This window comes from Chiroxiphia lanceolata, chromosome 7 (assembly GCF_009829145.1).
Source record: "Chiroxiphia lanceolata isolate bChiLan1 chromosome 7, bChiLan1.pri, whole genome shotgun sequence".
NCBI lineage: Eukaryota > Metazoa > Chordata > Aves > Passeriformes > Pipridae > Chiroxiphia > Chiroxiphia lanceolata.
The window spans coordinates 33077834-33104272 of record NC_045643.1 but is presented as its reverse complement, the minus strand read 5'-3'; the positions used below and the strand labels follow the sequence as shown (position 1 = coordinate 33104272).

The window sequence follows — 26439 nt, the reverse complement described above, 5'->3', positions numbered from 1 at the left end:
CAAGACAATAACCCTAATCAGAAATTAGAGTTTAAAATATGGGAAGAAAAAAATAGATGTGAGTTGAGTGTTATTCCCTCTAAAACCTAACCTGTTGCATCTCTTTTCTGACATAGACAAATCCCATAGGTAAATGCAGCTAGTCTCTTTTCTCATTAAATCCCTACCTTACCTTCAAGGTACTGATTATGACTCTTGATTTTTTTTTTAATGTATAAGTTTAAATTTATAAACTATAAATATTTCATGAATGCAGGAGTCAAACCTGACTAGGAAACAAATGTACATCTACATTTTCAAGCAGCCTTTTTAACAAACCCTAGGTCTGACATGACAGGACAAGTTCTCAGCAGACAGGTGCATGAGGAGAAATGGGCATTGGTTTGGCAAGGGGAAGAGTGACCCAATCTGTATGGGATAAAAAGAATGGTTTTTGATTTCTGTAGTTCACTTTAATTCATGTTTAATCATATAAACCTAATGGAAAATTGTGTTTTGAAAATGGATGTGAGATAACATGAAGTTATGCACATACATTGGAAGTGTTTAGTTGTTAAGATGCTTTTGGATAGGAATTAACAAGTAATTATAAGTTATTGGATAAGTTTATTACAAAACTATATTGACTTTTGCTTCCTAGAAATTTCCTAGCTTTTTTTCTTTTCTTTGATGCACAAATGAAATCTCAGCTGCTTAAATTCATGTCATCCATTAGAGTCGCACTTGGAGAAGAAAGATCTCTCCACATAACATGGGAAGCAGGAATAAAAAGTAAAAAAGAGGGAAGATTATTACTTAAGTAACAGGTAGCTGCCTCTTTAAAATTAATGTTCCCTTCCATTCCTCTTCAATGCTTGTGAATATTAACAATGAAATAAACCCACTGTCAAATAAGTCAGTTTTACTCAGTCATATAAAACCTGGAAACGAAATGTCTTCAGTGATATAAAGAAATAACATTGTTTGGAATAGAGACATGTAGTCTTGAATGACTGCATAATTTTTCTCTGAACAAAATAATAAGCTTAGTTTTTGTGGTTTCCCATATTTACATAGCAATTTTGTCTTGAATGAAGAGCAGCTTTTAAATAGTTCGAAAATGCTCACCGTGAAGAACCTTTTTCAAGATCTTCTGCTCAATTTAATATGACATATTTTGCATTCTATGTTTTTATTCCTCCTTTGTTGCCACAATGGAATGTATCCATGCTTGTGGCTCTTGCTAGCTGTGGCATTTTTTGTAAATATGATCCTGCAACAACATTGTACACAGGAAAAGTAGGTGCTTATGTGAGGTGTTATCAATTACTTACCAAGGTCACCTCATGCTCTGTTCTATGGGAATCATATTATAGGCACTTCTTCATAGCCTGAAGGAAAAGATACTGAATTATCATATTCTTTCAAAATAACATCCTGATTATTTTTGATCCAAGTTAATATTCAGTCTAAAAATGCCAAGAAGAGAGATGATTTCAATTTAAACTCTATTTAACCAGTGCAAGAGAAAACCACTAAACGACCTACATACATTGGATAATAATTTAAGCATGCTCTGCAGTTTAAAAATTAACGTAGTTTTGTTGCACTAACATCAACATTATTTTTTATTTTAAATTAAAAAAAATAGAGTGACTAATATTGGGCTGAGAATTATCTAGACTAAGTTAAAAGAACTTGGTATTTTCATCCTGTTGACCACTGAACATGCTGTGGGGCTACACATAAGCTACAGACAACAGAAAAATATGTATCTGCCTATATGCCATCAAGTAAACAAACAAACAAACACACAAAAAGGGAAAAAACATCCTACAACATGTAACCTAATTTGTATTTGTTTACAGAAGAAAACTATGGCACGCAACCTTGCACAAGATGGTTGAGGGACTAATAAAAGAAACAAATAGGTTCATGAAAACAGGCTGTGAAATAGAGAATCTAGAGGTTTTCATCACTAAAGAGTCATTTTTAATCTATTCATTAGAGTAGGACATGTTTCTAAATGGCAAAGAATTATCTGATCCAGAGACAGACACAAAGAGGCAGCTGTACTGCAAACTAGCAGAGCATTTAAACACCATAAACACTTACTGGAAGGTGTTGCCTCCAGGAAAATCAGGATAAGAGTCTCAAACTCTGGTCCTGGAGCAGTAGCACTGAAGATGATCTGCAGTGATGACCTTTCCGGGCCGATGGCTGCCTGTCCATTTAGAGCTGGGTCGGTACTGGCTTTGTTTGAGGTGTGCCTCCTGTGGAACTGAATGGGAATGCCATTACCTCCTGCTGTAGGTGCATGAAAGGCATATTGATGAAGTAAGCATTTTTTTTTTAATGTCAGCCATGAAACGTCTGATAGACCAAACCAAAAAACCATCCTGAGTTACTAATATTCCCTGATACTGCAATACAAGGCTTGTGACAAATATAGTATTTTGTTGCCAAAAGAAGGCAGTTTTATGTTGTGCCTGTATGAAATGTAACCAAAATGAATGACATTATCTTGTTCTTGTGCCTTTAAACATACTAAAAAGTAATCACGAGGCCAGCTGATCAGCCCTTTCCAAATGTGCAAGAGTGCTCTTAATGTAAGTGCTGCACTTAAGGTGATGGTCAATATGGAACACTGGCTAGTTAATGTCAATGGAATCAAGCAAAATTCCTTCTCAGGAGCCTTTGAGTGCACCACTGTGTTCTGCCAATTCAAGTGAAAACATTCCAGTCATTAGCCCTAAAAAGAAAAGGAAAACCAGAAATTCAAATGTGATTGATATTTTTCATTTTTTTCAGTAGAGAAAAGGGAAGCGAGGGAAAGGAAGGGAGGAAAGAAAAGGAACAGAGAAAGGGAGAGAGAAAGAAAGAGAGGAAGGAAGGAAGGAAAGAAGGAAGGGAGGGAGGAAGAAAGGGAGGGAGGGAAGGAGGGAGGAAGAGAGGAAGAAAGGAAAGAAGGAAGGAAGGAAGGAAGGAAAGAAAGAAAAAACCCACCACAAATAACCACAGCAAAACTGCACCACAGACAATCCAGATGAAGAAAAAGAAAAGAAGTTCCTTCTGTTGTTGCTGATTGCTGTGGTGCATGAGACTTCCATCCTATTTGGAATCAACTTTTTCTGAAAGTCAAAATATTACGGAAATTACAGGCAGTTCCAGCTGGGAGCAAAGTTTTGCAAGTGTGTATTAATTTTGTAGCAGCTACAGAACATAGGATGATGTAAGTCCAGTTAGATCAAATCCAGAGATATAGCTCTTTTTTAAAAAATTGATTTTGACTTCTCATTATTCATATCCAACAAAGGGAGGTATGAGGGGCCAAGAAATAAAATGATTTAGTAATATAGCTATTAAAGTGAGGTATTTTTCTCTTCATTGACTACCCTCAGGTTTCCTACACAAGAAGTCTGAGAGGGCTGGAAAACAGGATGCAGGTCTTCAAAAACCCAGTCCTATGTCTTCGTCCAGTGGAAGAGAGTTTGAGTGAAAGAGGTGTCATGAGAGTAAGAGGCAGTGCTGGAAACCAGCTTTCAGCTGCTATGGTGTGGCAGTTTCTCTGCTTCTTAGTAGCTCGTTTATATAGATAATGGTCTGACCTGAAAGGCCCTTCATTGTGGATCTGCTTAATGTTTTGAATTTGTATTTGCTCAATACAGTCTATCTTCCTTCTCACATGGGGCCGTGTTTGAAAGCACTGAGGAGACTCATTTAAAAGAAACTCTAAGACTCTTTGCAGGCCTCATATTCTTTGCTATAGCCTGAACACTATAGCATTTATACAAATAGAGACAGCTGCAGTCACTGCCAGACACAGTTTTATGTAAGAGCAGCAATTGAGGACAACTAAAAAAAATAAAAAATAAAAGAAACACATTAAAGTTTAAAGCTTGTGCTTTGGTGTTCATAGTTTCTATTTTCCTCTTGATCATTTGGAAGCCTACTCTTTTGACCTCTCTTTAAAGAAATGGAATTAGGAATCTCCAGGCACTTTCCTCTTGAGTTGATTTCTGAAAGTTATAAGAATACCAAAATAGCTTAGAGAGACTTATAGAAAGGAAGCAGCATCCAATAAGTCAATTTTTCATTTATGCAAGGAATAAGAAAGTTCTTACTGGAATGGGTCAGATATGGAGATCAGATATGGATTTATCTCCCTAAAAGAGGAAGGATCCTGCAATAATTGCTTTAGGGAGCATTATATCTGTTGCAGCAATTTCAAGGGACTCTTCATGACTCGTACTGGCTGCACATGTATGCGAGGATGTCTCCCCAAACAGACTCACCAAACGTTTCTGTATCCTGCCAGTTCCTGAAAAGGGATTGGTCTCCAGCCCCTTGTCTGTGACCAGGTTAAAAAACTAGTTCTAGTCATTTAAAGATTCTCACTTCACAGATACATATGGCAATCTATTTCTATGGTAAGTAACAAAAGGTAAATATTTTCTACTTTTCATTCACCTCTCACATGCACTTGCGTCATCCATCTGCTCTCGTATTTTGCAGGTTCATGGTCACCAGAGCTTAATAAATAGCCCATTAAAAAATCACGGTATTTTTTTATGGAATTACTAATTTCCAACCCCTCCCAACTCAGCCCAACCCCCTGAACAACACTTCCCTCAAAAGAACTCACTTGTGTTAACTTACACAGGTGTGAACGAACCTCTTTTGACATTAACATTGAATAGGTAATTTGTAATCTACTATCCATTTCCTGAGGGAAAAGAAAATACATTTGGCATTGCTTATATTCATATTAATGCTCATCCAACTAGAAGAGCGAGAGGTCTGGGATCACAAAGCAGAGTAGGATAGCTAAAGGTGAAGGTGAAATTTAGGCAAGAGGCATGAAGACCTCCAAAACATTTCATATAGTAGGTTTGGTAGAATACATGCAAAGAAATCATAAGATTAAGTAAAAAGGAAACACCAATCCCTCACACCGCAACAACCATCTCAATTCCGCAAGGTTGCCAGAATGCCAGTTAGTTTCTAAGCCAATATTTTATGTGACTTACCTTAACATTTCCTTACATTTACTTTTTTACTAATTAATGGTTTAAAATACAGCTGAAAAGGTTTTGAAGGCTAGTATACAGCTTTAAGAGGCATTTTTTAAAACTAAGATATTTTGGTAGTACTGTTGCTCTGACTATTCCCAGATAGGTATTACTAAACTGCTACAAAACTTTTTTTAAGGCTGATATCAGCAAGATTCTGATAATTTATAAAATCATGTTCCTTTTATGCTCGCATAAATATTAATTTCCAGCTGGCCTTTCTGTATTCCCCAAATTTGCTAATTCCTCAAAAGAGATGGGCAACCTGATCTTAATATAATTTAAATAGGGATTATATCCCTACATATCACCCAAGGACCAGGGCTTCAATGCCCAATTGTCTTCTGATGTTTCCTGGGGTCAAGTCAAAACACGATGCAGTTTCACAATTTATCTGCATGCCAGTAAGCATGAACTGGGAGACTGTGCGAGCACAAAGAAGGCTTTGTTTATTTGCACCTCTCTATCTAGTCATTAGAAACCAGCAGAGAAGAAACGAGCAGCTCTGGCACAGATTTAGCTGCAAAATTTTACATTTTTAGAAAACATTTCTGTGCACCTAAGGTTTTAATTTTGTCCCTATGTTCTTCTGTAGCCCTAGGAAAGGCAGGTGAGCGAACTGAGAGCAGCCCTGAACGCCAGCAAGTCTCCAGCTGTAATCCTGTGTTTCAGTATGTTCTAGGACAGTTTTAGGCTGATATTGGTAAAACCAACTGTAAGTGTCACAGAGTGCCAGAGCTGGGGGTTCTGAGAGGTGCCAACGTGAGATGATTCTGTTCTTATCCCGAAAAAGGGCTCTGGTAGAGGGAGAATGAGCGAACCCCCGGCAAAGGGGAGCCGCGTTTTTACCTGTGTGAGGGAGGGCGAGGCTGACGGAGCCTCGCTCCGCAGGGCCCGCATCCGCAGCCCGCGGGAGTGACGGGAGGGCTCCGGGTTTGGACAGTCCCTGGACAGCTCTTCCCTCTAAGGCTCCGGGAGGAGGAGAAGGAGGCGGCAGAGCCTGCCATGGCGAGGGGAGGCTGACGAGTCTCCCGCTCTTCCCAAGCCGCTCCCGCCGCCGAAGGAGCTCCCTGGGGCGGGGAGGGGACGGGCAGCGCCGGGAGGCGGCACCGCTCCCCCCCTGCCCCTCTCCGCTGCCGGCGCGGGCAGTGATGAGGCGGCCGCGGGGAGCGGAGCAACCGGAGTTTGTTTGCTGCCTGCCCTCGTCTTCCCTGATGCTCTGAGCCGGAGTCTCCTCCTCTCCCCGGGCTCGCACCCGGGCTGGATGCTCCGCTCTCTCCTCGCTCCGCTGCCACAGCCGCCTGCCGCTTCCCGCCGCCCCGCAAGAGATGGAGCCGTCCGCTGCCCCCCTGGACACCACCCCGGACCCCGCCATCGTGCAGCCCCCTGGCGCCAACCCGCCGGTGCCCCCTCGGGAGCAGCAGCAGCAGCAGGAGCAGCTGCGGATCGGGGAGAGCGGGCAGTTCAGCGAGGGGCTGGAGGACAGAGGTGAGCGCCCGTCCGTCCATCACCCGCCTCCCTGCGCGCTGCCCTCGGCCGTCCCCTCTCCTCCGTCCCAAGGAGCCTGACACCCACCCCGACAGCCCTGCCGACACCTTCCCTGCAGCACTCTCTCGCCTCGCTCTCCTGGACCCGCACCCTCCTCTTTCCGCCACTGCATCCCTGCCCGCCCCCTCCCCTTCATCCCTGGCAGCCCCACACCGGCTCCAGCCCCCCGAGCTGCCCCCTCCAGCCCCGCTCTCCTCCTGCCCCACCGCCCCCCGCCGCCCACCGCTCCCGCACTCACTTCACACCCCCGCGCCGCCCTCGGAGCTTTTCCCCGTTTTAGCTCCCGTGCGAGCGCTCCGCGACAGCTTTGAAGTATTTTTATAAACTCTATTCGTGGCTGTTCCCACCTCGCCCGGAAACTTGCCTGCCTGGCGGGGGAGCGGGTGCCGGCGGCACATGGCTCCACAGGCAGAGCTCGAGCGAGAGGCGCGGGTGGCTCCCGGTGTTCCCGGTGCTCCCGGGAGGGCCGGGCAGGGCCAGGCAGGGCCGGAGGTTTCCTGGCCGCTGAGGTTCCCTGCCCGGTCGCAGCCTTCCCCCCGCCGAGCAGGGGCACATCGGGGCGTATCTGGGGGGGGGGGGTCCTCCCCAGCCAGGCTGGGGGCTGAAGTCGGGGCACTGGTCTCACGCCTTGTCTCTCTTCCCCCACCATACATCGCACTTCCACATAACTCGCTTTTGTTATTTACCTAAATACCTGACCAGGGGTGGAAAGCTGTCTGCTTCCAGACCGTGTTGCGCGTTTATGCCAAACACACCTATTTCGGACATCTGTTCAGGGTGTGTAAGGCACTCACGTACCTGCCGCCCACAAAGGCAGCTGCCATTTTAACCCACCCCATTGCCCTGTCCTCCACACCGCCTCCAGGCTACTCTTCCACACAATTTGTCTCCATTTTTTATTTCATGTATAGGCTTCCCTTAGCCTCTCTGTTGCCTTTTTTTTTGCTTTTTCATTTTGCTTTCAGCACCCCAGAGTCCTTTTTGTGTTCAGTCTTCATCCATAATCCCTCTACACGTTACCCCCTCTATCTCCCATTCTTTCCCCAGTTTTCCAAATGCCTGTGCCTGCTCACAAATCCTAGACACAAAGTAGAGAAGTAAGAGGGAAGAGCAATCACCACCTTCCTGACAGGTTTCAGTCATGTTGGGGCTGGGGACAGCCCTTAATCAAGGGGTACCCTCACTGTCACCACCAAAGGCAGAGGACAGACATTGTACCTGAGGACAATTTGAGGCTTTGGTTCCTGTTTTAAATAACGGGAGTGAGGAATTTTGATTATAGTTGAAACATGGAAGTTTGATTGCAGAAATTTTTAATTTATGCCCAGTATGACAGAGAGAAAGTTAAAATCTGTCCTTTTGGTATTAAGGGTAATTCCATAAAACCAGATTGCCTGTTGTTCCTAAACTATCTCTTTCAATGAGGGAGATGAGACTAAAGCTGTTGATTTTATTTCCTTCTTTGCCTTCATGCTCTTCTTACAGCCCTGGCAGTAGCTTGCTTTTAGCCTTTTCTGTAGTCGCTGATTCCATGTACCAGGATAATTCCCAGTCATTGTAGAGGAAAATCTGGTATGCTTTTTGCAGGTTGTCCCTGTTGAAAATGTTAACAGTCTGTCCTTTCAGATCGTACTTTTTCTTACGATCCTTTCCAATGAATCATAGCAGATCCAGTTATAGAGATGATGCTTCCATGTTTGCTAAAAATAAAAACTAACCCTAAATTTTGGAACAAGATATTTGCTCTTCAAGAGCCAGATCCAAAATCAATGATAATTTTGTGTATTGTGTTCCTGAATTAACATTCTTAGATGAACAGGTTTTTTTATTAGCCTTATCTCTTCCACAAATTCTAGCTTGACATTTTAAAATAATCCCTTAGCCAAATAGAAAAGTACTTCTGGTAAGTCAGCATATGGTAAAGAATATCCTAGAATCACTGCACAAATATGCCAAACTTGTGTTCTGCAACTGTTAGGCGGGTTTTTTCTCCTTCTGATTTTTTTATGGGAAGAAAATCTGTTAATATATGAAGATACTGAAAGACAAAGTAAAAATCCAGTGGATTTAACCAGTTCATCATCTTTTCTATACCTTAAGGATATCCATGTGTTAAATAAATCAATGGCAATAAAATTACTCAGTTTGCTAATTTCAGGGTGGAGGAATTTTATTTGTAGGTGCCAGCTCTTTTTTTTTTAGCAATGCAGGTCATACTGAAAGATTATCTTTCAGTCTCCTGCAGATGCTTAAAACTTGCTTTCTTTTTGTCAGTGGAAAAAATATGGTGGTTTACCTTGTGAATTGTGTTGTTGTGTGTAAATTAATGAGCTGTCGTTGCTTCTAAATGATTTTCATGCTATGAGCTTGGTAGTCATGTGAATGAGTCTGTATTTTTCTGTGCCAGCTTTAGGACACTCGTAAGAATTACATGATCTTTCTCAGGGTGGAAAATTTTAGATAGAGAAAATTTATGTGAATTATTTTAGGAAGGAAGGGATCACATCCCTGACAGCTAGAATATGCCAGCCATTTTGAGAGACAGAGGGAAACACACACACACACACACACACACATACACACACACGCGGTAGAAGTGGTTCAGTTTTATAAAGATCACAGTCTCTGTCATACTGGACACGTGCTTGACATGTGAATAATAATCAGCAGTGCTACACTAGTTGTGGGGCTCATTATACATTCCTCAATTTAATTAGGATATTGTTTGATTTTTAAATATCAACCATGTATGTTGGACTTCCCAGGTAACAGTGAGCTGTAGCTCATATGAATTATAGGATGTCTTTAAAGAAAGAAACAGGTGAGGTTATCTGTCATTCTGATATGTGTTTATTTGAGGTTTGAAATGTTGAGAATCAAAATCAGCTAAGCAAAGCTACTTTGCTTTACATTCCATCAAATTTTGGGCCATTATTTAAAATCCTTGGTTTGGGGAGGGGACAAGAGAGGTGGAGACACAAAATGTGAGATGTGTTTTCTCTATGGCTTTGTTAGCAGAAATCTCTCCTATATTTCAAGATATGTTACTAAATTACCTCATATCAGACAGCAATTAAACTGTGCATCATTATATATAGTAGCAGAAGATAGGCCAAACATTAGGGGAAAAAAAATTCTTCACACAAATGAAGGCGAGCATGTGAGAAATAGCTGTGCAGTGCTATCCCTAACAGACTCAAACCTCTCAGAGTTGTCATCTGGCAGTTTTCATGTATTAAACAAAGAAAGAATACTCATAATAAGAAACAGATATCATTTCAGTGTAGGGTCTGGTGCATGCAAGTTTGCATGTTCTTTTCCATTCATAAAGGAGGGAGTGTGTAGCACAAAAGCGTGATAATATTTGAAATTTTCTAAGAACACAGTACAAGCATGAAATTCTCAGAGTGGCTTTTTGAACTGCCGTAAAGAAACTCTCTCTGCTTTATTGTAATTGAGGTGTAAAAAGCATGAAGCGCTTTCCCAAGACAGCATGAAGCCCACCAATTATGCTAGGATTAGAACCAGTAATTTTAACAGACTTAAAGTGGCAGAATAAAATCTGATGGCTCAAATTGTTGCCACCCCTGGACGCCTGCCCCTCTGCTGACACATTGCTGCCCCCAAGGCAGAGATGTCTGATTCAGTTCTGAGTTGATTCCAAAACCATGGCAGTTTTCAGCCAGTATATTAAAGTCAGTTGAAATTAATATCTGTTAAGGTTAATAAACTTGGTTAAACACGGTGTGGATCCAGAAGGACACTGAGAACCTGATCAGGTGTTCCTGCCTTGAAAGTGGCTATATCCATCAGAGAGAAAACTGGGGAAGGTGAGGATAATAACAGAGTCCATTGTTACATTTTGATCTGATGCTGAGTTTACCAGAGCCCTTGTTCTCAACCCTTAGTCCAACTACAGAAAGTTGTGCTATTAAACCAGTGTTGCAGTTCAGTGCATTCGGTGCAGGCAAATCTCTCTGAAAAGTGCTCATCACCTGAGAGGAGCCACCCACATCTTTTGGAGTAATTAATTAAGAAGCTTAAAGCCATCAGGTATTCTCTCCAGTTAGGCAGATTTGAGCTGGAACACGCTAGTGAAAAAAAATGTATGTTTTAAATGAGCTGAATACATTAAACATAAAAGGATCAGAATGGAATATACAGAAGACAAATATCTAAAGACGGCATGCATTTTAGAAGCGGCTTAAGATTCAGACTGAGAGAATAAAAACCAGAGAATACTGTTAACTTATTTTTAACCTGCATTCTCTGTAATTTAAGATGAGTGGAAAAAAGACTTCCACAAATTAAAATCATCAAAAAAAAGAGAAAGCAACCGCATTCCCTTGTGTTCAACAGACTTCTGCACTGATTGCAGTAAGGACAGAACTAGTTCCTCACTTAGCTCCTGATGGGAATGTGTTCTTACCTCAAATGAAGGACAATACACTTCAAGATGTTTTTTCAGCTGCAGCCGCTTTCATTCTAAGGCTTGCCCCCTTTTACTTCCATGCGCAATATGTGCAGTATATCCCTGTGCATCCGGAGGTTATTCCACAGAGACTGGTGAGCACGAGTTTCTCTCCTGTGTTAATTATATTCAGGATCCTGGAGTTCTGATACAAGGTTTGATCTGAATGAGCACAGGACTGAGCCATTTCTTGTGTAGGTATACAGGTGGAAAATGTTAAGTGGTGTGAATTCCCATAACTGCCCTACAACTGCAGCGCTCCTTTCAAGTGATTGATATGTGGGTTGTTCTGTGTGAAATCAAAACAGCTTGAGTGTGCTTTTCTTGCTTACTCGCATGTTTCTGGTGGCCTCAAGCACTCAACCTTAATAATGTGAGCAGGATTTGATTCTGTATTGCTTCTATATGTAATATAGAATGTAAATATATGTAAATATAGGGCTGAACTAACACAGCTGTGTTTTTAAAAGGAGCAATGTATTGTTCATACCCTCTTTGCTTATTGCTTATCAGGTTTACTAGAAAGCAGTACAAGGCTAAAACCTCATGAAGCTCAAAGCTACAGAAAGAAGGCATTGTGGGTTTCCTGGGTCTCCATTATTGTCACACTGGCTCTTGCCGTGGCTGCTTTCAGTGAGTATTGGGAATATTTTAAATCTTCACACCTCTTCCTTTTTGTTTTTCTTTTGGTCTCAGAATTTCTCTCTTTGTGGAAGCTTTCTTATGTTTTTTCTTTGCAGCTGCTATAGAGGTTTCTCTCTAGACTGCCTGTGTCTGCATGTTGCTTATAAATTAGTAAAACTGTTGGCTTTTTTCTGCAGAGGATAGGGCTGTTGAAGGTCGGAGAAAGAAACAGGAGACATTGCTTCCTGCTAGCATTTATGCATGTGGAACTGTTCATTTTAGAGAATAGTGTAAAAAATCATTATGCAGTGGGTTGCTTTTAACCAAAGGGGTCAAATATGACAAGTCTCAATCCGCTTGGGATTTGTAGTGGGAACACTATAATAAAGAATAATGAATTGTAAAGGAGAAATATAAAATTTATCTGTATTACACTGACAGATACCCTAAGACAACACTAATCTGGAAGAGAAATCCCAATTTCTTTTTTAGACCAGTGTTTTTCTAAAAGTTTCAAGTCATTTTTTCTAGTTTACCTTTACACAAATAATTTGAGTGGAAAAAAACCCAAACCAAAGCCATGTGGAAAAAAAAAGAAATATGTTACTATTATTTCAAAACTGGGGAAAAAAGCAACATTGTGTAAATATATATTTTAGTTCAATGCCAATTTGTAGAATACAAGCTTTCTATCTTGGTCAATTAAGTAACACATTAAAGACAAAACGAAGTGTGGAATCTGGAACAAAATCTTTGCGGTGGTACATTCTCTGTTTGAAAGAAGGAAAAATCAGAAGTGACTGAATTCATGTGTTTATATAAACAAAAGGAAAGCTCCATCTAGGAGACATCAAAGAAGTCTCAAAACATCAATCTCAAGCTTGATAAAGACAGACTTGCATTATTTTTCCTTTTTTTTTTTTTGAAGTCACAGCAGCATGTCTTTTATTATTCTAATCTGCATTGTATGACCTGCTGCTGGAAGTTGGTGTCAGCTCCCAGGAGAGGTTATTAAAATCTGACCAAATGGTCTCTGAAAACTCAACATATATTACTCAGAGCAATTTGTATAGAAACACAGGTACAATAACTTGATTCAAAAATAAGCGAAAAGAGAAGGAGCACTTAAAAGCACAATCTGACACTGTAAAGAATTGTAATGTTAACAAGAGAACTAAACAAGTTTCCATTTTGTTCTGCTTCATGAAAATACGGTAGTCTGTCTTTGCTACTGAAGCAACATGAAAGTAAGTACAGTGTTACAAAATAATTTTGTTACCTACTAACACTATAGTTTTATTGTGAAATGGCTTAATTTTATTTTACATTTTCATTTGTCAGGGTTGCAAGACATAAGTGTAATACAGATAACTAAAACACTTTCTTTTAAAAGGATCTTTTAAAACATTTTGTAAGATTAGTTAGAGATTTCAGAAATTTCAGAAATTTTCTGAAACCTTTTATTTTTTTCTTTTTCTTTTCTCCCCCCCCCCTCCTTATTTTTGGAACTCTGTTAGTGTTTAGAGAGAAAAAAAACCAGCAAAGAATGTAGTCCCTGCCTGGATATACTGTGGTTGCTTACTCAGCTGGAGGGGATTGGCACTGAACTACTGAAATCAGCTGTTAGTAGTAGACTAATTATGATGTTTTTGGAATGTATCTTTCCCCATGGCAGAAGCTAAATTTATGAAGAATAGAAGAGGAATCAGCTCACAGATACATATTAAATCTGTATGGAATCTCTTAATAAGCAGTTGACAGTTAACTTACATGCCACAAAAGCATTGCCAGGGCTTTTCATGTCTGTAGTATTAAAAATTTTTAATCTTTGAGGAAAATACAGTGACTCTTCCAGAGACACTTTGCTCCCCCATGCAAATTCAGAAGTTCTGCTCAGTTTGTCATCTCACATTGGCTGCTCTCTTCCTCTGTGCTGTCCTTTTAGCAAGTTCCTCTAGCCAGTCCATGAGTTGGGAGAGGTACCAGGTGACCAGAATATGCTGCCTGTTTGATATAAATGACTAGTTGTCACTTTGGGGTGTCTGACACTGACAATTCTTTGCAAACACCTGCTATTTAAAGCATCCTCTTTCCGTTTCACCTCTTGTCTGTGATGGTGAAGTGTTGGCAATACAGTCCTGATGTTCCATTTCAGTGAAAAATGAGGATCTTTTGCTAATAGTTGGGCTACATGGACTGTATTCTCACTACTCTTTCTGACTCCTCTATAAATTCTCTTCCTGCAAATTTCTATTTTATCCTCTTTACAGGCTTCAAAATTCTTTCCTGCACATGTATTTCATGGTGCTGCTTTTGCAGCACTTAATATAGTAAAGATACTAGGCCAGGGAACTGATGTTATTTGATAAATGCAGTTGAAGAAATGGAGGACATGAAAGGTAAGAAAAATACCAAGGGGAGTGATGCCCATGTGGAAAGTAGGGAAGTGGTTCAGGAGCCTGCTTTTCCAACCAAGTGTTTGTAACTAGACTTCCTTTCCTTTTGTTATGGTCTACTCACCATCCTTCCTTTAAAGACCAGTCTAGTTGCTTCCAACACTATGCTTTTCCACCATTAGAGTAAGTTGAAATGGTTGATCTATGGCAAACAAGGCTTGAGATCATAGAATAATAGAATGCTAAGGCTGGAAAAGACCTCTAAGATCATTGAACCCAACCATGAAAGCTACCCTGCCACGTTCATGACTAAACCATGTCCCTGAGTGCTACATTCACACTTTGTTTAAACACTTCCAGAGATGATTCCACCACCTCCCTTCGCAGCCTGTTCTGATGCCTGCCCACCCTTTCAGTGAAGAAATTTTTCCTAATATCCAATCTAAACCTCCTCTGGAGCAACTTGCAGCCATTTCCACTCGTCGCGTCACTTGTTAGCTGTGAGAACAGAGTAACCCCCAGCTCACTACAACCTCCTTTCAGTTAGTTGTAGAGAGTGATAACATCCTCACTGCTTTGATGTCTCTGTGTTACTTTCTATTAGAAAGAACCTGTGTACAGTGTATCGTAAGGTATAAAAATCCAAGCTATGACATACTTATATACACCTCTATAAAACAGGTGTATGGTATGTATTCTCTGTGGGATGGGGTGTTTTGTGGCCTGAAACACCAGAATACGGGAGTTTAAACACTGATATACACATCAAACTGTGTCTGTGCTCTGGATCTGGAAAGCTCAGCTAGGCTAGGCTGGATATGGAGCAGGAGTGCTTAAGGGAAAGTGAAGTTGTCATCTTTCATTCACTAATACTGAGAAGCAGGACTTACACCGGCCATGAAATCAGCTTTTCCCCTTAGCTGAAAGAGGAGATCTCTTACTATCAGATACTTAATAAACTTAACTTTACTACAGAAATGCTGTACTTGTAAAAGACCATTTGGAAGTTTTGACATCTGTGTCTCACACAGCTCCTGCACCGTGGTAATCAGTTGGTCTCACTGGCTTTGGGTGCTGTTGGAGGTGCTGTTCTCCAGCACGTAGTTGCATAAGGCTTCAATAAAATCTCTACAGACTTAAATTTGTAAGGTCCTTGAGGTCAGTGGAGCCCTATGGCTCCACAGTCTTTAATGGTTGAAAGTTAGGTGCTCTCAGTATCTTTTGACATTGTGGTTTTGTGCAATACTTTTATGATCAAATGTTAATCTATGCCTGGTGAATAAATTAATTTTGCTCTTCATGTCAATGCTGCCTGAAAAATTCATGCTTGTAGAATTCCCATCAAGAGTGGATTTACATTGTTATAAATATATAGTAATAAACTGAGTCTGAGTAGGATAAAAATTATTGAAATGAATATTAGATTATTCCTTAGCACTCCAAGTAAGTACTGGAATAATAATTTTAATATAATTGTTTCTGATTTACAATAATACGAGAAAAGAATGATAACAAAACATGAACATCTTTCTGGTTGGTTTTTTTTTATTTGCAGTTTATGTCTGTGTAGTATAAGTCTGCAGTGATTTCATAATTACAACTATAACTTCTTTCTGTGGCTGCAGTATTAAAGGTTCTTACTAGCCTAGTTTCAGAATCATATTTGAGGATGAGGTACTATTGCAGGTGGAATGGAACTCTGGTGTTTTGAAATCCATTATTAGTTTCTTGATATTTATGTTACTAAAACATAATTTTGAAGAATATACAAATATAGCTTTTGCTGTTCCAGTTTGTTTTCTGCTCTGCTTTGATAATATTGTCAAAGCAGAGAACAAACCCATTGTCTGCTATTTTTTGTCCTACAGAGACTTGATTCACCAAAAGCAGTGTGTTCATTCATCTTCCTTATTGGATTAGCTAAAATGGTTTCACAGTGAATGGAGTGGTCATATCAATATATCAAAACAATGTACAGGCCAAATTCTGCACTAAAAGCTCTCTTTGTAGTTGGAGAAGATTTAGAATGTGTGCCTTTGTAAATGTGAGCTTTGTCAAGGGTTTGCAGACAGCCCATCCCAGTGTGGTCAGGCTGTGCTGATCATCCCAGGGAGTGGCACTGGGATGCTGGCAAAGTGCTGGGGAAGTCACAGCAGGTTGTCCAACCTATCTTCATGTTTGCTTTAGAGATCACTCCTTTTAGATCACCACAGGCATGTTTGAAGTTTAACTGTATAGAAATAACTGAAAACTCGAGTGCAACAATAGGTCCATGATTTGAGGTCACATCCTGGTAGTCTGGTGCAGTAAGTAAGTGTTGTTATCTTGATAAGGTGAATTGTGTTAATCTGTAGAGTATCTCAGGTGGAAACTTGGTACATAAAGTTCTGTGGGTTGGAGTATTTGCTGTTATAGGATTAGCTATTGGGCCATGGGTAAGATATTACAAATAAATACAAAAGACACTGATGTTCTGATTTTGTACACAAAATCATTTGTCTTTCAGAATTAATCACTAAAAAATTATTTATTAAAGTGAACTTTCACATACTGAGATTAGAAAGGCATTTTGTTTGAAATGTATGGTCCACAGTCTTAAAAATTTCCGGGTAGGTCTTACTTTCAGAGTAAAGCTTCATGCTAATTCAGATTATAACAGACAGATATAAATGCCAACAAATTTAGGAAGCGGCTCCAGGTCCACTTTCTTCATTGGAATGACATTGAGTCATAAAGTCTCATTTGGGTTAGCTGTAGGACGTGACTGCTGATTTTCCTCCACTATTATGCTACTCTGGTGCATGCAAATGAAGTTACATGGGACAAATATTGAGCAATCAAAGGTGTCATTCTCTGGATGCTCACATGGGATGTATTGATGTAATCTGTCACTCCTCATCTCAGACATACTGCTCAGACAACTGAGATGGGGAGTGACTATATTAATTTATTGATGAATATATCATTTTCTCAGTGACCCATTCCTATTCTTACTTGAAAAATTAAATGTAAGTGGGTTTTCCCTTATGTTTGCACAGTACTTAGTATATCCTGGGCACAGCTGTGAATCATAATAATACTACTAATAAAAAATGTAGGGGAAGGTTCATGGTTCTGAGGCTCTCTAGTTTGGATATTCAATTCAGTACTCTTTAAAGGTCACTGAATTTCAGACAAATGATGGGCATTCAGCACTCAGGCCAGGTTTAGAGTGTCTCAGCTGGGTACTAAACAGAGCTCTGCAGGATCAGTGGCCACATGAAAAGTCTTGGTCTTTGTGTTTTATCTTCCAGGAACTATACAGAATTACATTTGTCACTCCTAAAAACCTGGGAGTTGTTGTTCTCTTTTTTCTTTCTTTTTTTTTTTTTTTTTTCAGTAGAGCAGATTACATTTATTCAGAAAGTTACATTTCAAGTCACAATACCACACAGACACTTAAAAACAAGCAAAGACTAAATACAGAATAGAACTGCTGTGTGGTAGTATACGGATCCCTCACTTTGCATATTTTTCAGGGAATTTAATTACATCAGTTACAAAAAGACAGATGCTTCAGGGCTGTAGTCTCTCAGAAGCATTAATGAAATATGGAACTTGAATTCCCAAGGTAGAGTTTTGATATTGGTGACACTTGTGCTTCCCTGTCGTCTCCGTTATAGCTGCGCCACTAGAGTCAAAAATAGAGTTTGGTCCTAACCGTGTTACACGCAAGATCTAAAGGACAAAAGATCCATTTTCTGGGCAACACTGGCAGAAGATAGCCTTTTGTATAGGTCAGTCTGTACTTAATAACAGGAAAATGCAATTTTCATTCACTGAAAATGAAATAAGAGGCCAGTAAAGGCCTGCCTAATTTTTTTTCAGGCATACAAAACTCCAAGTGACTTTCTTGGGAGGAGAAAATAACATATGGATGTCAAGTTCAAGACTGATAGCTGTTGAACAGAAATGTAGGTCTAAAATCTGCAATGCTTCACACTTCATGAAATCTTTTCCTTAGCTGGCAGGAAAAATGATGGTAGAAGTCTGTGAAATCTAGAACAGGCTATACAATGGTGCTTGAACAGTAAACAATTAAAAAATTGTTGTTGCGGTGGAAGTTTATTAAAACAGCTGGGTTTGTGTTTAAGTGCTAGCCTTTAAAACACGGTAGCCTGTTGTATTTTTGCATTAAGGAATTGCAGTTTAATCATTTCTTGTACTAAGTACTTATTCCTTTCTCATGAGAGAAGATCATCCCAAAGAGATTTGAAATTAAACCAGGATACCGATATTTAGGGAAAACTAGCACTGCAACATCATTACATGAAGAATGAGGAACATGCAAGTATGTTAAATCTAGGCTATTTAATGTAATAGTCACAATCACAGTTCTTTCCCTTGTTGTTTTATTTTTCCTTTCCGAGATTTTGTTGGGGTTTATTTTGTGTGCAAGAGTCTGAAATAAGTCTGTGCAATATCTAGGCCAGGAAGAACAGTAACATCCTTGAGATGGATTAACATCTATGTTATGCTGCATAATTTATACCATATATATAATGTACATATTCTAATATATATAATATTTATTTTATAACAGGAGGTTTTAGACTCTTGAAATTGGGTCTTCAGCTTTGCCATCAGCTCTCTGCCAGGATTCTGTTAAAGTCAACTCTGTTTGATGGTTCAGAGGTTCCAACTATGAGAGTACAGTTGAATAACAAAGTGTAATGTACAAATAAGTAACCTAAATAACTAGGTATTGTTAAATAATTGGATGGATGTCATGGATCCTACTCATATCCCTGAGAGAATTATACTGTACCATTAGAGACAGATGTTGTTACAGTGTGAATTTTTCATATGGGAAAAGAATTGAACATTTAACGAGGAGGGTTTAAGGCACCCCAACTGGTGATAACTGGATGGTGTGGGAATGATGTGCCCTACAGCCATCCCCAGTTTATAGTGGATGAAAAATATGTTTCTTGACTAAAAGTAGACAGAAATAATTAGAAAAAATTATTAATATTAGGTATATTACATGTGATGGGTATTAATTGTTGTCAATAAAAAAAACTGTTTGACTTTTTAGGTATAAAATTGAATATAAATGATCTTCTAGTACAAGTCTCAGTCATTGCTCTTACTGTATTTGCTATACCACATAAGCAAGTGGATGTCCATCTGCCCTCTGGAGAACCATCACTGCAGTCCTAAAAGTCAGATGTATTTTCCATCAATCACTCTAGTGTCAGTTCTGCAAAGTAGTACCTCAGCTGTTGCAGGATTGTGCAAAGGTATGAATGTGTTAAGAGGTTTCTGATACACCAGTAGAATTGGATTTTCATAGTTCATGAGATATTTTCTCTGCTCTCCCAATTAAAAATTTTGCTTCTTTTTTTATTGGCAAAGGTGAAGTTGTACTTCGCATCTGGAGCTGGAAATCAAAATTAATGAAAGAAAATGCATGTTCAATATTCATTGTATAGTATCACTTTATTGTTTGAATTTAGTGAGGATGTAAAGCACTACTGAATTTGTAGCAGTGAAACTAATGAAAATCAGAACACAGCTTTCTCCTCAAGTTTTCTTAACTTCTGCCAGAAATTTTAAACTATTCATGCTTTTTAACTTAGTATACAATAAAATGTAAAAAAAAATGTAAACTTAAACCTGATTTATTTTTTTAATAACGTTTATAACCTTCATTTACTCGGAGGTTGATAGTGCTTTGTGTTTCCTTCTTGGAACTTATTCTCTGTGATTTTTCAGTAACAGTGCTTGAATTCCTTTTGCTGAAAGTTGGAACTTGCTACATTTTAATACTTTTTCAGCACAGAATTTTGTTTGCAGATGACTCATCTCATTTTGGTAGGAGAACCGAACTGCACTGCAGGAGAACTTAGTAAGATAATCCCATAAGTAATATCTGCTTCTTTCAGTGCACTCCAGCTTCCAGCAGCTCTGTACCTGGCTGCAGCAGGACTAACTGTGGGTTGGATGACATATGTGCTTCCCTGTGTCAACTCTGGTGCTGGCTGAGAAGTGGGAGCACCAGGGAGACTATGGGGATATACAGAGTGGTCACAGAGAAAATCGATTGTAACAGAGGGTGATGTGTGAATAGGTGGCACTGCTCCTCCTGAGCTCAATAACCCAGTGTGAACTGATGGACACTTTGGGTTCTGAAAATGCAAGAGAATAAACCTTGTGTCCTGCATACTTCTATTTTTTCATGCTGTGACACGTTTTGAGGAAAGGAATATTAATACAGACCTTGTGAAAAATCCAGTTTGATAAAATGATTTGCTATTTCGTATGAAAAAATTAGTATTTATCTTTGTAGGTGATAAACTGTATTGGAACCTGGTTATGCTGTGTTAATCAGCTGTGCTTGTCCACTGCAGTTCTGAGCATTTCTGGCACACAGTAAAATGATGTGTGTGTGTGGTTTGATCAATCCATTACTGTAACTTACCAAAAATATTGCACAAATATTAGTCTAAATTAAAAATAGGTGAAAATACTGTGGTGTTGGGTTGATTGGTGGGGTTGGTGTTTTGTTTTGTTTTTTCATTGGGGAGGTAGCACTTGGTTAAGGGTTTAACAGTTCTCATCTCATCATAGGCTTTGATAACCTGTCAGGTTGGTTAAGTCTTTCGGGTTGAAAGATTGGAAAACTTTGATGCATTGTATTAAAAGAATAGTACAACCTGGTCAAATTAGTTTTATTCAAAAAAGGATTATCATAGTCTTTGGTAAAGACTGAATCCAGAAGTCTGGAGATGGGGAAAGACAAGATAACTTTTAACAGATGTTAACCTTCATTTGCAAACCAGTCTTTTCCAGAAGAACCATAAGGAGCTCCTACTTATCTCTTCTGACTTTCCTGTATGACCCATTACTGCTCTTTTTTCCTCTGAATGTGCAGAGAAAGGGACAGATAAGCTTATCTTCAGAGTTCGAAGATGCAGATTAGTCAGTGCTTAGTCAAAGAGGAGTGACCAGAAATAACCAGCTGGTATTTTGCTAGACAGAAAAACTGCAGAGGAAGTGGGATAGTCTGGCAGATGCCATAAAAATAGGTAGACAAGAAGCATCTGCCTTCCAGGAACTGTTGCAGAATAAGTGGCTTCTGGCACTTGCACCACCAGATCTCCTTTCTGGAGAGATCTCTGGGCCATTTTTGTGCTAGGTGTGATGCTGAGAACATGAGTGAGATTAACTGCAGAACAGGATCTTTGGCTGAATCCTAAATGAAGTTTTCTCATCAGATATGAGGATTATTTGTCTTCTGCAATTAAAAATTATGCATCAAGGAACTGTTAAGTATAAGGTATCCTTTCAATATGTCAAGGCGAAGAAAATACACATCTAAGTACACTGTCCACAGATCACATTCTTTAATGAAAATTTTCAGTGGCCAAAGAATGACAGTATTTCCCCAGGCTCTGGAAAGAAAAACCTCAAATTTTAGAAGAAAGATTTATTGTCGTTCAGTGGGAGATTTAATAGAATGGAAACGCATCCTGCAGTGTCAGCTGGAATGTATAGCTGGGGAAAATAAAAGCGGCTCCTTGCATTCCCATTCTCTTTCACCTGATAGACAACAATAGACAGATTAAGGTATGCTTGAAATGTTGAAGTGAAACCCACATTTAATATGAATTGAGTGAACCCTCAAGAAATGTTGCTAACAGCTCCATGGAAAACACGGGGCAGAGCCAGGTGAGCAGCATCAGACCTGGCTGACATTATGGAATCTGGTGACAGAACTGATGGTGATTGCAGTGCTGGCAGATCACTTCCTAAAGGCATAGTTAAGGAGTTATGAGAAAACTGCTTAACAGCACAAGGCAGACAGCTTGGACTAGCAGTGGTTTCTGTTCAATTTGCATGTCTGTTAGTGCTGCCAGGAGCACAGGAAGAGAGATGTGAGACATCGGTCTCAGCTCATTGTGTAAGAGCGCGACTGAGGGCTCTGTGTATACCCAGAGGAATATTGTGCACCTCCCAAATTGATAGACATCACTGTTCTCTGACTTGCTGCTGTGGCTAACACATATCAGACTATAATGTCTAACTGTGTGGAACTAATAGCACCCAAAAGAGCCAATTCATTTGCTCATCCTTGTGGCAAGTTAAAAACTGTGTCTCCTTTTCATTTAGCATGATTTGTTATTTCTGTGTGTAATTACCTGCAACAAGAAAAGGATTGTTTAACAATTCTCTCTCTAGTCATGAAAAAAATGGGTCAGCAAGTTAATTTGTACAGATTTTTAATTAAGGAGGTAAAAAACATAGTTACGGACCTTTTACCATATGAGTTCTGACTGTGGGAAACTCATAGTTACTGCTTGTGCACGTGCAAAAAAACCAGAGCCATAAACATCTAATAGAGATGTGGGCAGCAAAAGGCTTCAATTTTTTTATTTAGACTCCTAATGAACACTTGGACAAACTCTGCTCAAAGAGGGATTTCCTTCTATTCTCCCACTAAGAGATACTCATTGAGTTATGGTGTGTGCATTTCCCTGCTGAGAAGCATCTGGTGGATGAAAACAAGACTTTGATTTAAGGGATAAAACTGCAAGTAAAGTTTAATGGCTTATGGAATCTTTAGGCTTGAAATCGCCTAAATACACTTAAGGTAATTTATAGGGACAGGTCTTCAGTTGGAGAACATGGATTTGTTGACTTCCACGGGTTTACTTCAATTTGAAACATAACACTGGGCCCTGAAGCTCATGGCAAATGATAGAATGAACTTGTATTAGATGAGCTATTTTCAGACTTACATCTCCACTTAGCATTTTCTTAGTTTTTTGATAGTAGCTTGTCTCCCATTTCTGTGAGACAGTATTTGCTTAAGGCAGCCTGTTTAATCTCTCACAAGCATTTTTAAATGTTAAGGAAAAAAGGTGAATTCACACTGATCCAGATCCTGCTACATTCTCAGAGGCTGGGCCAAGAATTTGGTCCAGGGACTGTTCTAACTCTGGGCATAGCCCAAGCTTTCTTTGTGGCTTTGGGAAAATGATTTTACTACTGTAAACTTGTTCTCCATCTGCACACATCAGGTTTTGATAAATGAAAAAGTAACTGATTTTTCTGCCAAAAAATTGGACTGTTTTGTTACACAGTAGCTGACATTTTTATGTGTATCTTAAGTCATCTATAGTGACAACTTCCTCTGAATTTTGTACGCACAGTTACAGGCAGGTATTGCAGGCTGCTTCAGCTCAGTTTTAGACCTACTGCTTTGTGGGATAATTTCCACAGTTTGTTCTGGTTTAACCTATGAAAACTGTTTCAGAGTCACAGAGTTTTTTGTGCTCTGATGCTTGTGGTTGAATGTGTTCAAATATATTTGACTTCTTGTTGCCCCTTCAGTAACTTGACCGCTAAGAGGTGTGTTTTGAGGAATGTTGTGTTACTCTTGATGTACTTTGGTGATGCAGTTTAGGTCCCTTGCTGATCACCTGGAGCAGAGGAAAGGCCCTAATAGACAACTAAGAGTAAGACAATAGGGTTGTGCAGTTTTGTATGGTGGTGGCTTTTGGTGGAACAGCTACACATTGTGCAGTGCCTCTCAAGTTTCATGAAGTGCTTTGGGACTTGCATATTTTTTTTTCTTCTCCCTTTCATAAGTGGTAGAGAAAGGTAAACGTCATTAACATTTGATTTTCAGTGCTGGCAAACTTCTGTTTCTTTTAGTAGCCATTGTCATGGGTCAGACAGATGCTGGAAAGAACTTTTACAACTTAAAATTGCTGTCAAATGAGTACCATTGAGAAATGAAAGAAGACAAGAGAATGCTAGGAAATAACCTGCCTTGAGTTCTAAGTGCATGAAGTTTTTGAAATCAAGGAAGAGATCCTTGTGGAAGATGGCAGTTTAAAAAATGTTGAAGTGTCTTTGAGCAGCAAGTAAGGTGGTTTTGACTCTTGACAGTTGTCAGGAACACATCAGTGAGGCCTTGACTCTCAAGGAAGAACCTAGGTTTTTTAGCTGTATGTTTGACCTGATGTTCAGTGTAACTTTTCATGTCAGCACAAGTCTGATGTTATTTTTTGCAGGACTAGGCTACGTTGTTGCATGTACCTTTTCTCTTTTGGGGAAAAACTGAGCCTGAGGTTTTGATAATAGGAGATTTTTGTAACAAAGCTCAGCAGTCCACAGTTCAAAAGTAAGGTTTGAAAGCTGCATCAAAAGTGCAGTTGGATTCCATGAGGTTACCAAACGTTTTCTTCTTTATTCTTCTTCTCTTTTTTAATTTTACCAGGAGTTGAACAGGCATTTGGGGTTTGGCTGGCTCAGGTGTGGCTTTCTAAAACTGGGTAAGTTACAGTATTTGCAGATTATAGACAGTTTAGTCTGCATTTACTGCTCTGTAAGAATCTGCTGATAATTTGTAACAGAGCTGTGAATATTTTTCAGGACATGACACAAGGAAGGGAGATGAGAGTATAATGGGTCAGACCAGCTATGGCACCTATATCCCTGAAGATTGCTGTGGTGTTGGAGGATGTCTCCCTAATCCTTGTAGCAGAGTGTTGTCCCTGTCTTAGGAGGCTGAAAGGTTGTGTTCACCAATACAGAATGGAGAAGTCAGGATTTCCATGTTGTCTTAGAAACATAATAAACAACTTTCTGCACATAAAGTTTCACTTTGTTTCTCCTCCTGGAATGCTTTGAGTTCCCTATGAAATCAGTGCTGTTTTGCAGTGACTGTAAGGCACGGTGGAGATTAGTGAGTTGGTGATTTGTTACTCTGACTGGGTACTGGGCACATTTTCTGCATAGGCTTCCTACTGCAATGCAGGTTTCTGCTAAGCAGTAAAAAACCTTGTTAAATTTTGCTTTTGCAAAAATACCACATCAAAATAATATGTAAACTTCTGTAATACAGGAGAAAGGGTTTGCAAAATATGGTATGGATTTAAACAACAGAATAAAGCACTCTAAATACTGCTTGAAGTTTGTTTAAAAATTAAGACTGTTTATCACTGATTATATCAAATTTTTTGCAATCAAATGCACATCACTTGTTTAAGGCACGTGTTTCTGTGGTGATATATTTTTTCTGAGCCTGTTGTATGTGTTATATACTATTTCAGTGCCTGGCATGGACAGGAACTTCAGATAGAAAGATTTGAGGAAGAACTACAGAGAATTGTTGCCTTGCCTTATCTTTATAGCTATTGCAGCCTCATATGGCACAGTCAGCATTTGAGGATGTGGATGGGAAGTAAGGAAGACATACAGAGGTGCTCTTAGGGGCAGATTATGTGCTGACAGTGAATCTGTTGTGTCTGCAGGTTAGTCCTGAGAAGGTTTCAGCGTCCTGTGTGTCACAAGTCCTTTTGCCAAGTCTTTGGGACAGACTTTGACAGGTCTGCTTTCAGTCCCAGAGGCTTTGATGTTCTCCTGTACACTGTCAAAGCTCAGTGTCCCTGGCATGAGGAAAAGCCAAAGGCTTGTCTAATCATTGTATGGGCAGAAGACTTAAGTGCTTTTAATGATGGGAGTTTTTAAAAATTTTGCTTTGCCTTGTGTATTCTTGGTTTTACTGTGATATTGCACAGAAGTAAGCACAATCAGCCTTCCTTTTAATGACACTCCTAAAAATGTAGTTGGGCTTGAAGATTTCCATGGCTTTCACATAATTGAAGAAAGCAGACATACTTCCAGTTGGAAGGAAGGGATGGCATCCAGTGATGTCAGTGATGTACACAGGCAGAAACAGATTCTTGAGTGGATCATCCAGGGTAAAACCCATCAAATTTGGCAGCATACCACTTTATAAAGAAGGTGATGATATTCAGTCATCCTGTCCTACATAGTAGAGGGCACATGGGAAAACACATTGCATAATTGGGTTGCAAAGAAGCTGCAGGACTAACAAATTGGTTTGGAAGTCTAATACGAAGGTACAAACATCAGCGTGCAGACACTGTGTTTGTTTTAAAGCAAGAGCACAAACTCTGTGGTGTCTTGCTAAGTATTGTGTAATAAGCAATTACTCTGCATAGATGTTGTGTTTCTAAAAATGTTTTCTCAATTTCAGAGGAAGTAAACTCTCAGGAGAGCTGGGGCAGCTCAGAGACAAGGCTTATAAAACCTGGCCTGCACTCTGGTGCACCACAGTCAGTTCCCTTCTGCTTGGCACAGTGAGCAAGGTTGCTTATGACAGATGATGATATAATACTGGTTTGATTCAGAAAGAGAGTGTCCCACACTGTCAGTTTCTGAAACACTGAGAAATCCCTGGAGAAAATATACTTTTGAAGGTAAAGAATTGAGTTTGCTGGAGCTCCTGGTGTTCAGCTGTTTTGCTTGTTTGAATTTCTCATGCAACTAT

At 39.7% G+C, this 26439-nt stretch overlaps 2 protein-coding genes across 2 annotated transcripts in view; one reads left to right on the top strand and one right to left on the bottom strand.

The window, feature by feature from the left end:
- Positions 1-1353, bottom strand: part of ACMSD (aminocarboxymuconate semialdehyde decarboxylase) — a 38558-nt gene extending 37205 nt beyond the window's left edge. The window contains exon 1 of the mRNA XM_032692868.1: positions 1314-1353. The gene's annotated coding sequence lies outside the window, so the exon portion shown is untranslated. The remainder of the gene's footprint in view (positions 1-1313) is intronic.
- Positions 1354-6086: 4733 nt separating this feature from the next.
- TMEM163 (transmembrane protein 163) overlaps positions 6087-26439 on the top strand; it is a 93722-nt gene continuing 73369 nt past the window's right edge. Inside the window, exons 1-2 of the mRNA XM_032692869.1 lie at positions 6087-6539; positions 11584-11703. Coding sequence (XP_032548760.1) covers positions 6380-6539; positions 11584-11703 — 280 coding nt within the window. The 5' untranslated portion in view covers positions 6087-6379. The remainder of the gene's footprint in view (positions 6540-11583; positions 11704-26439) is intronic.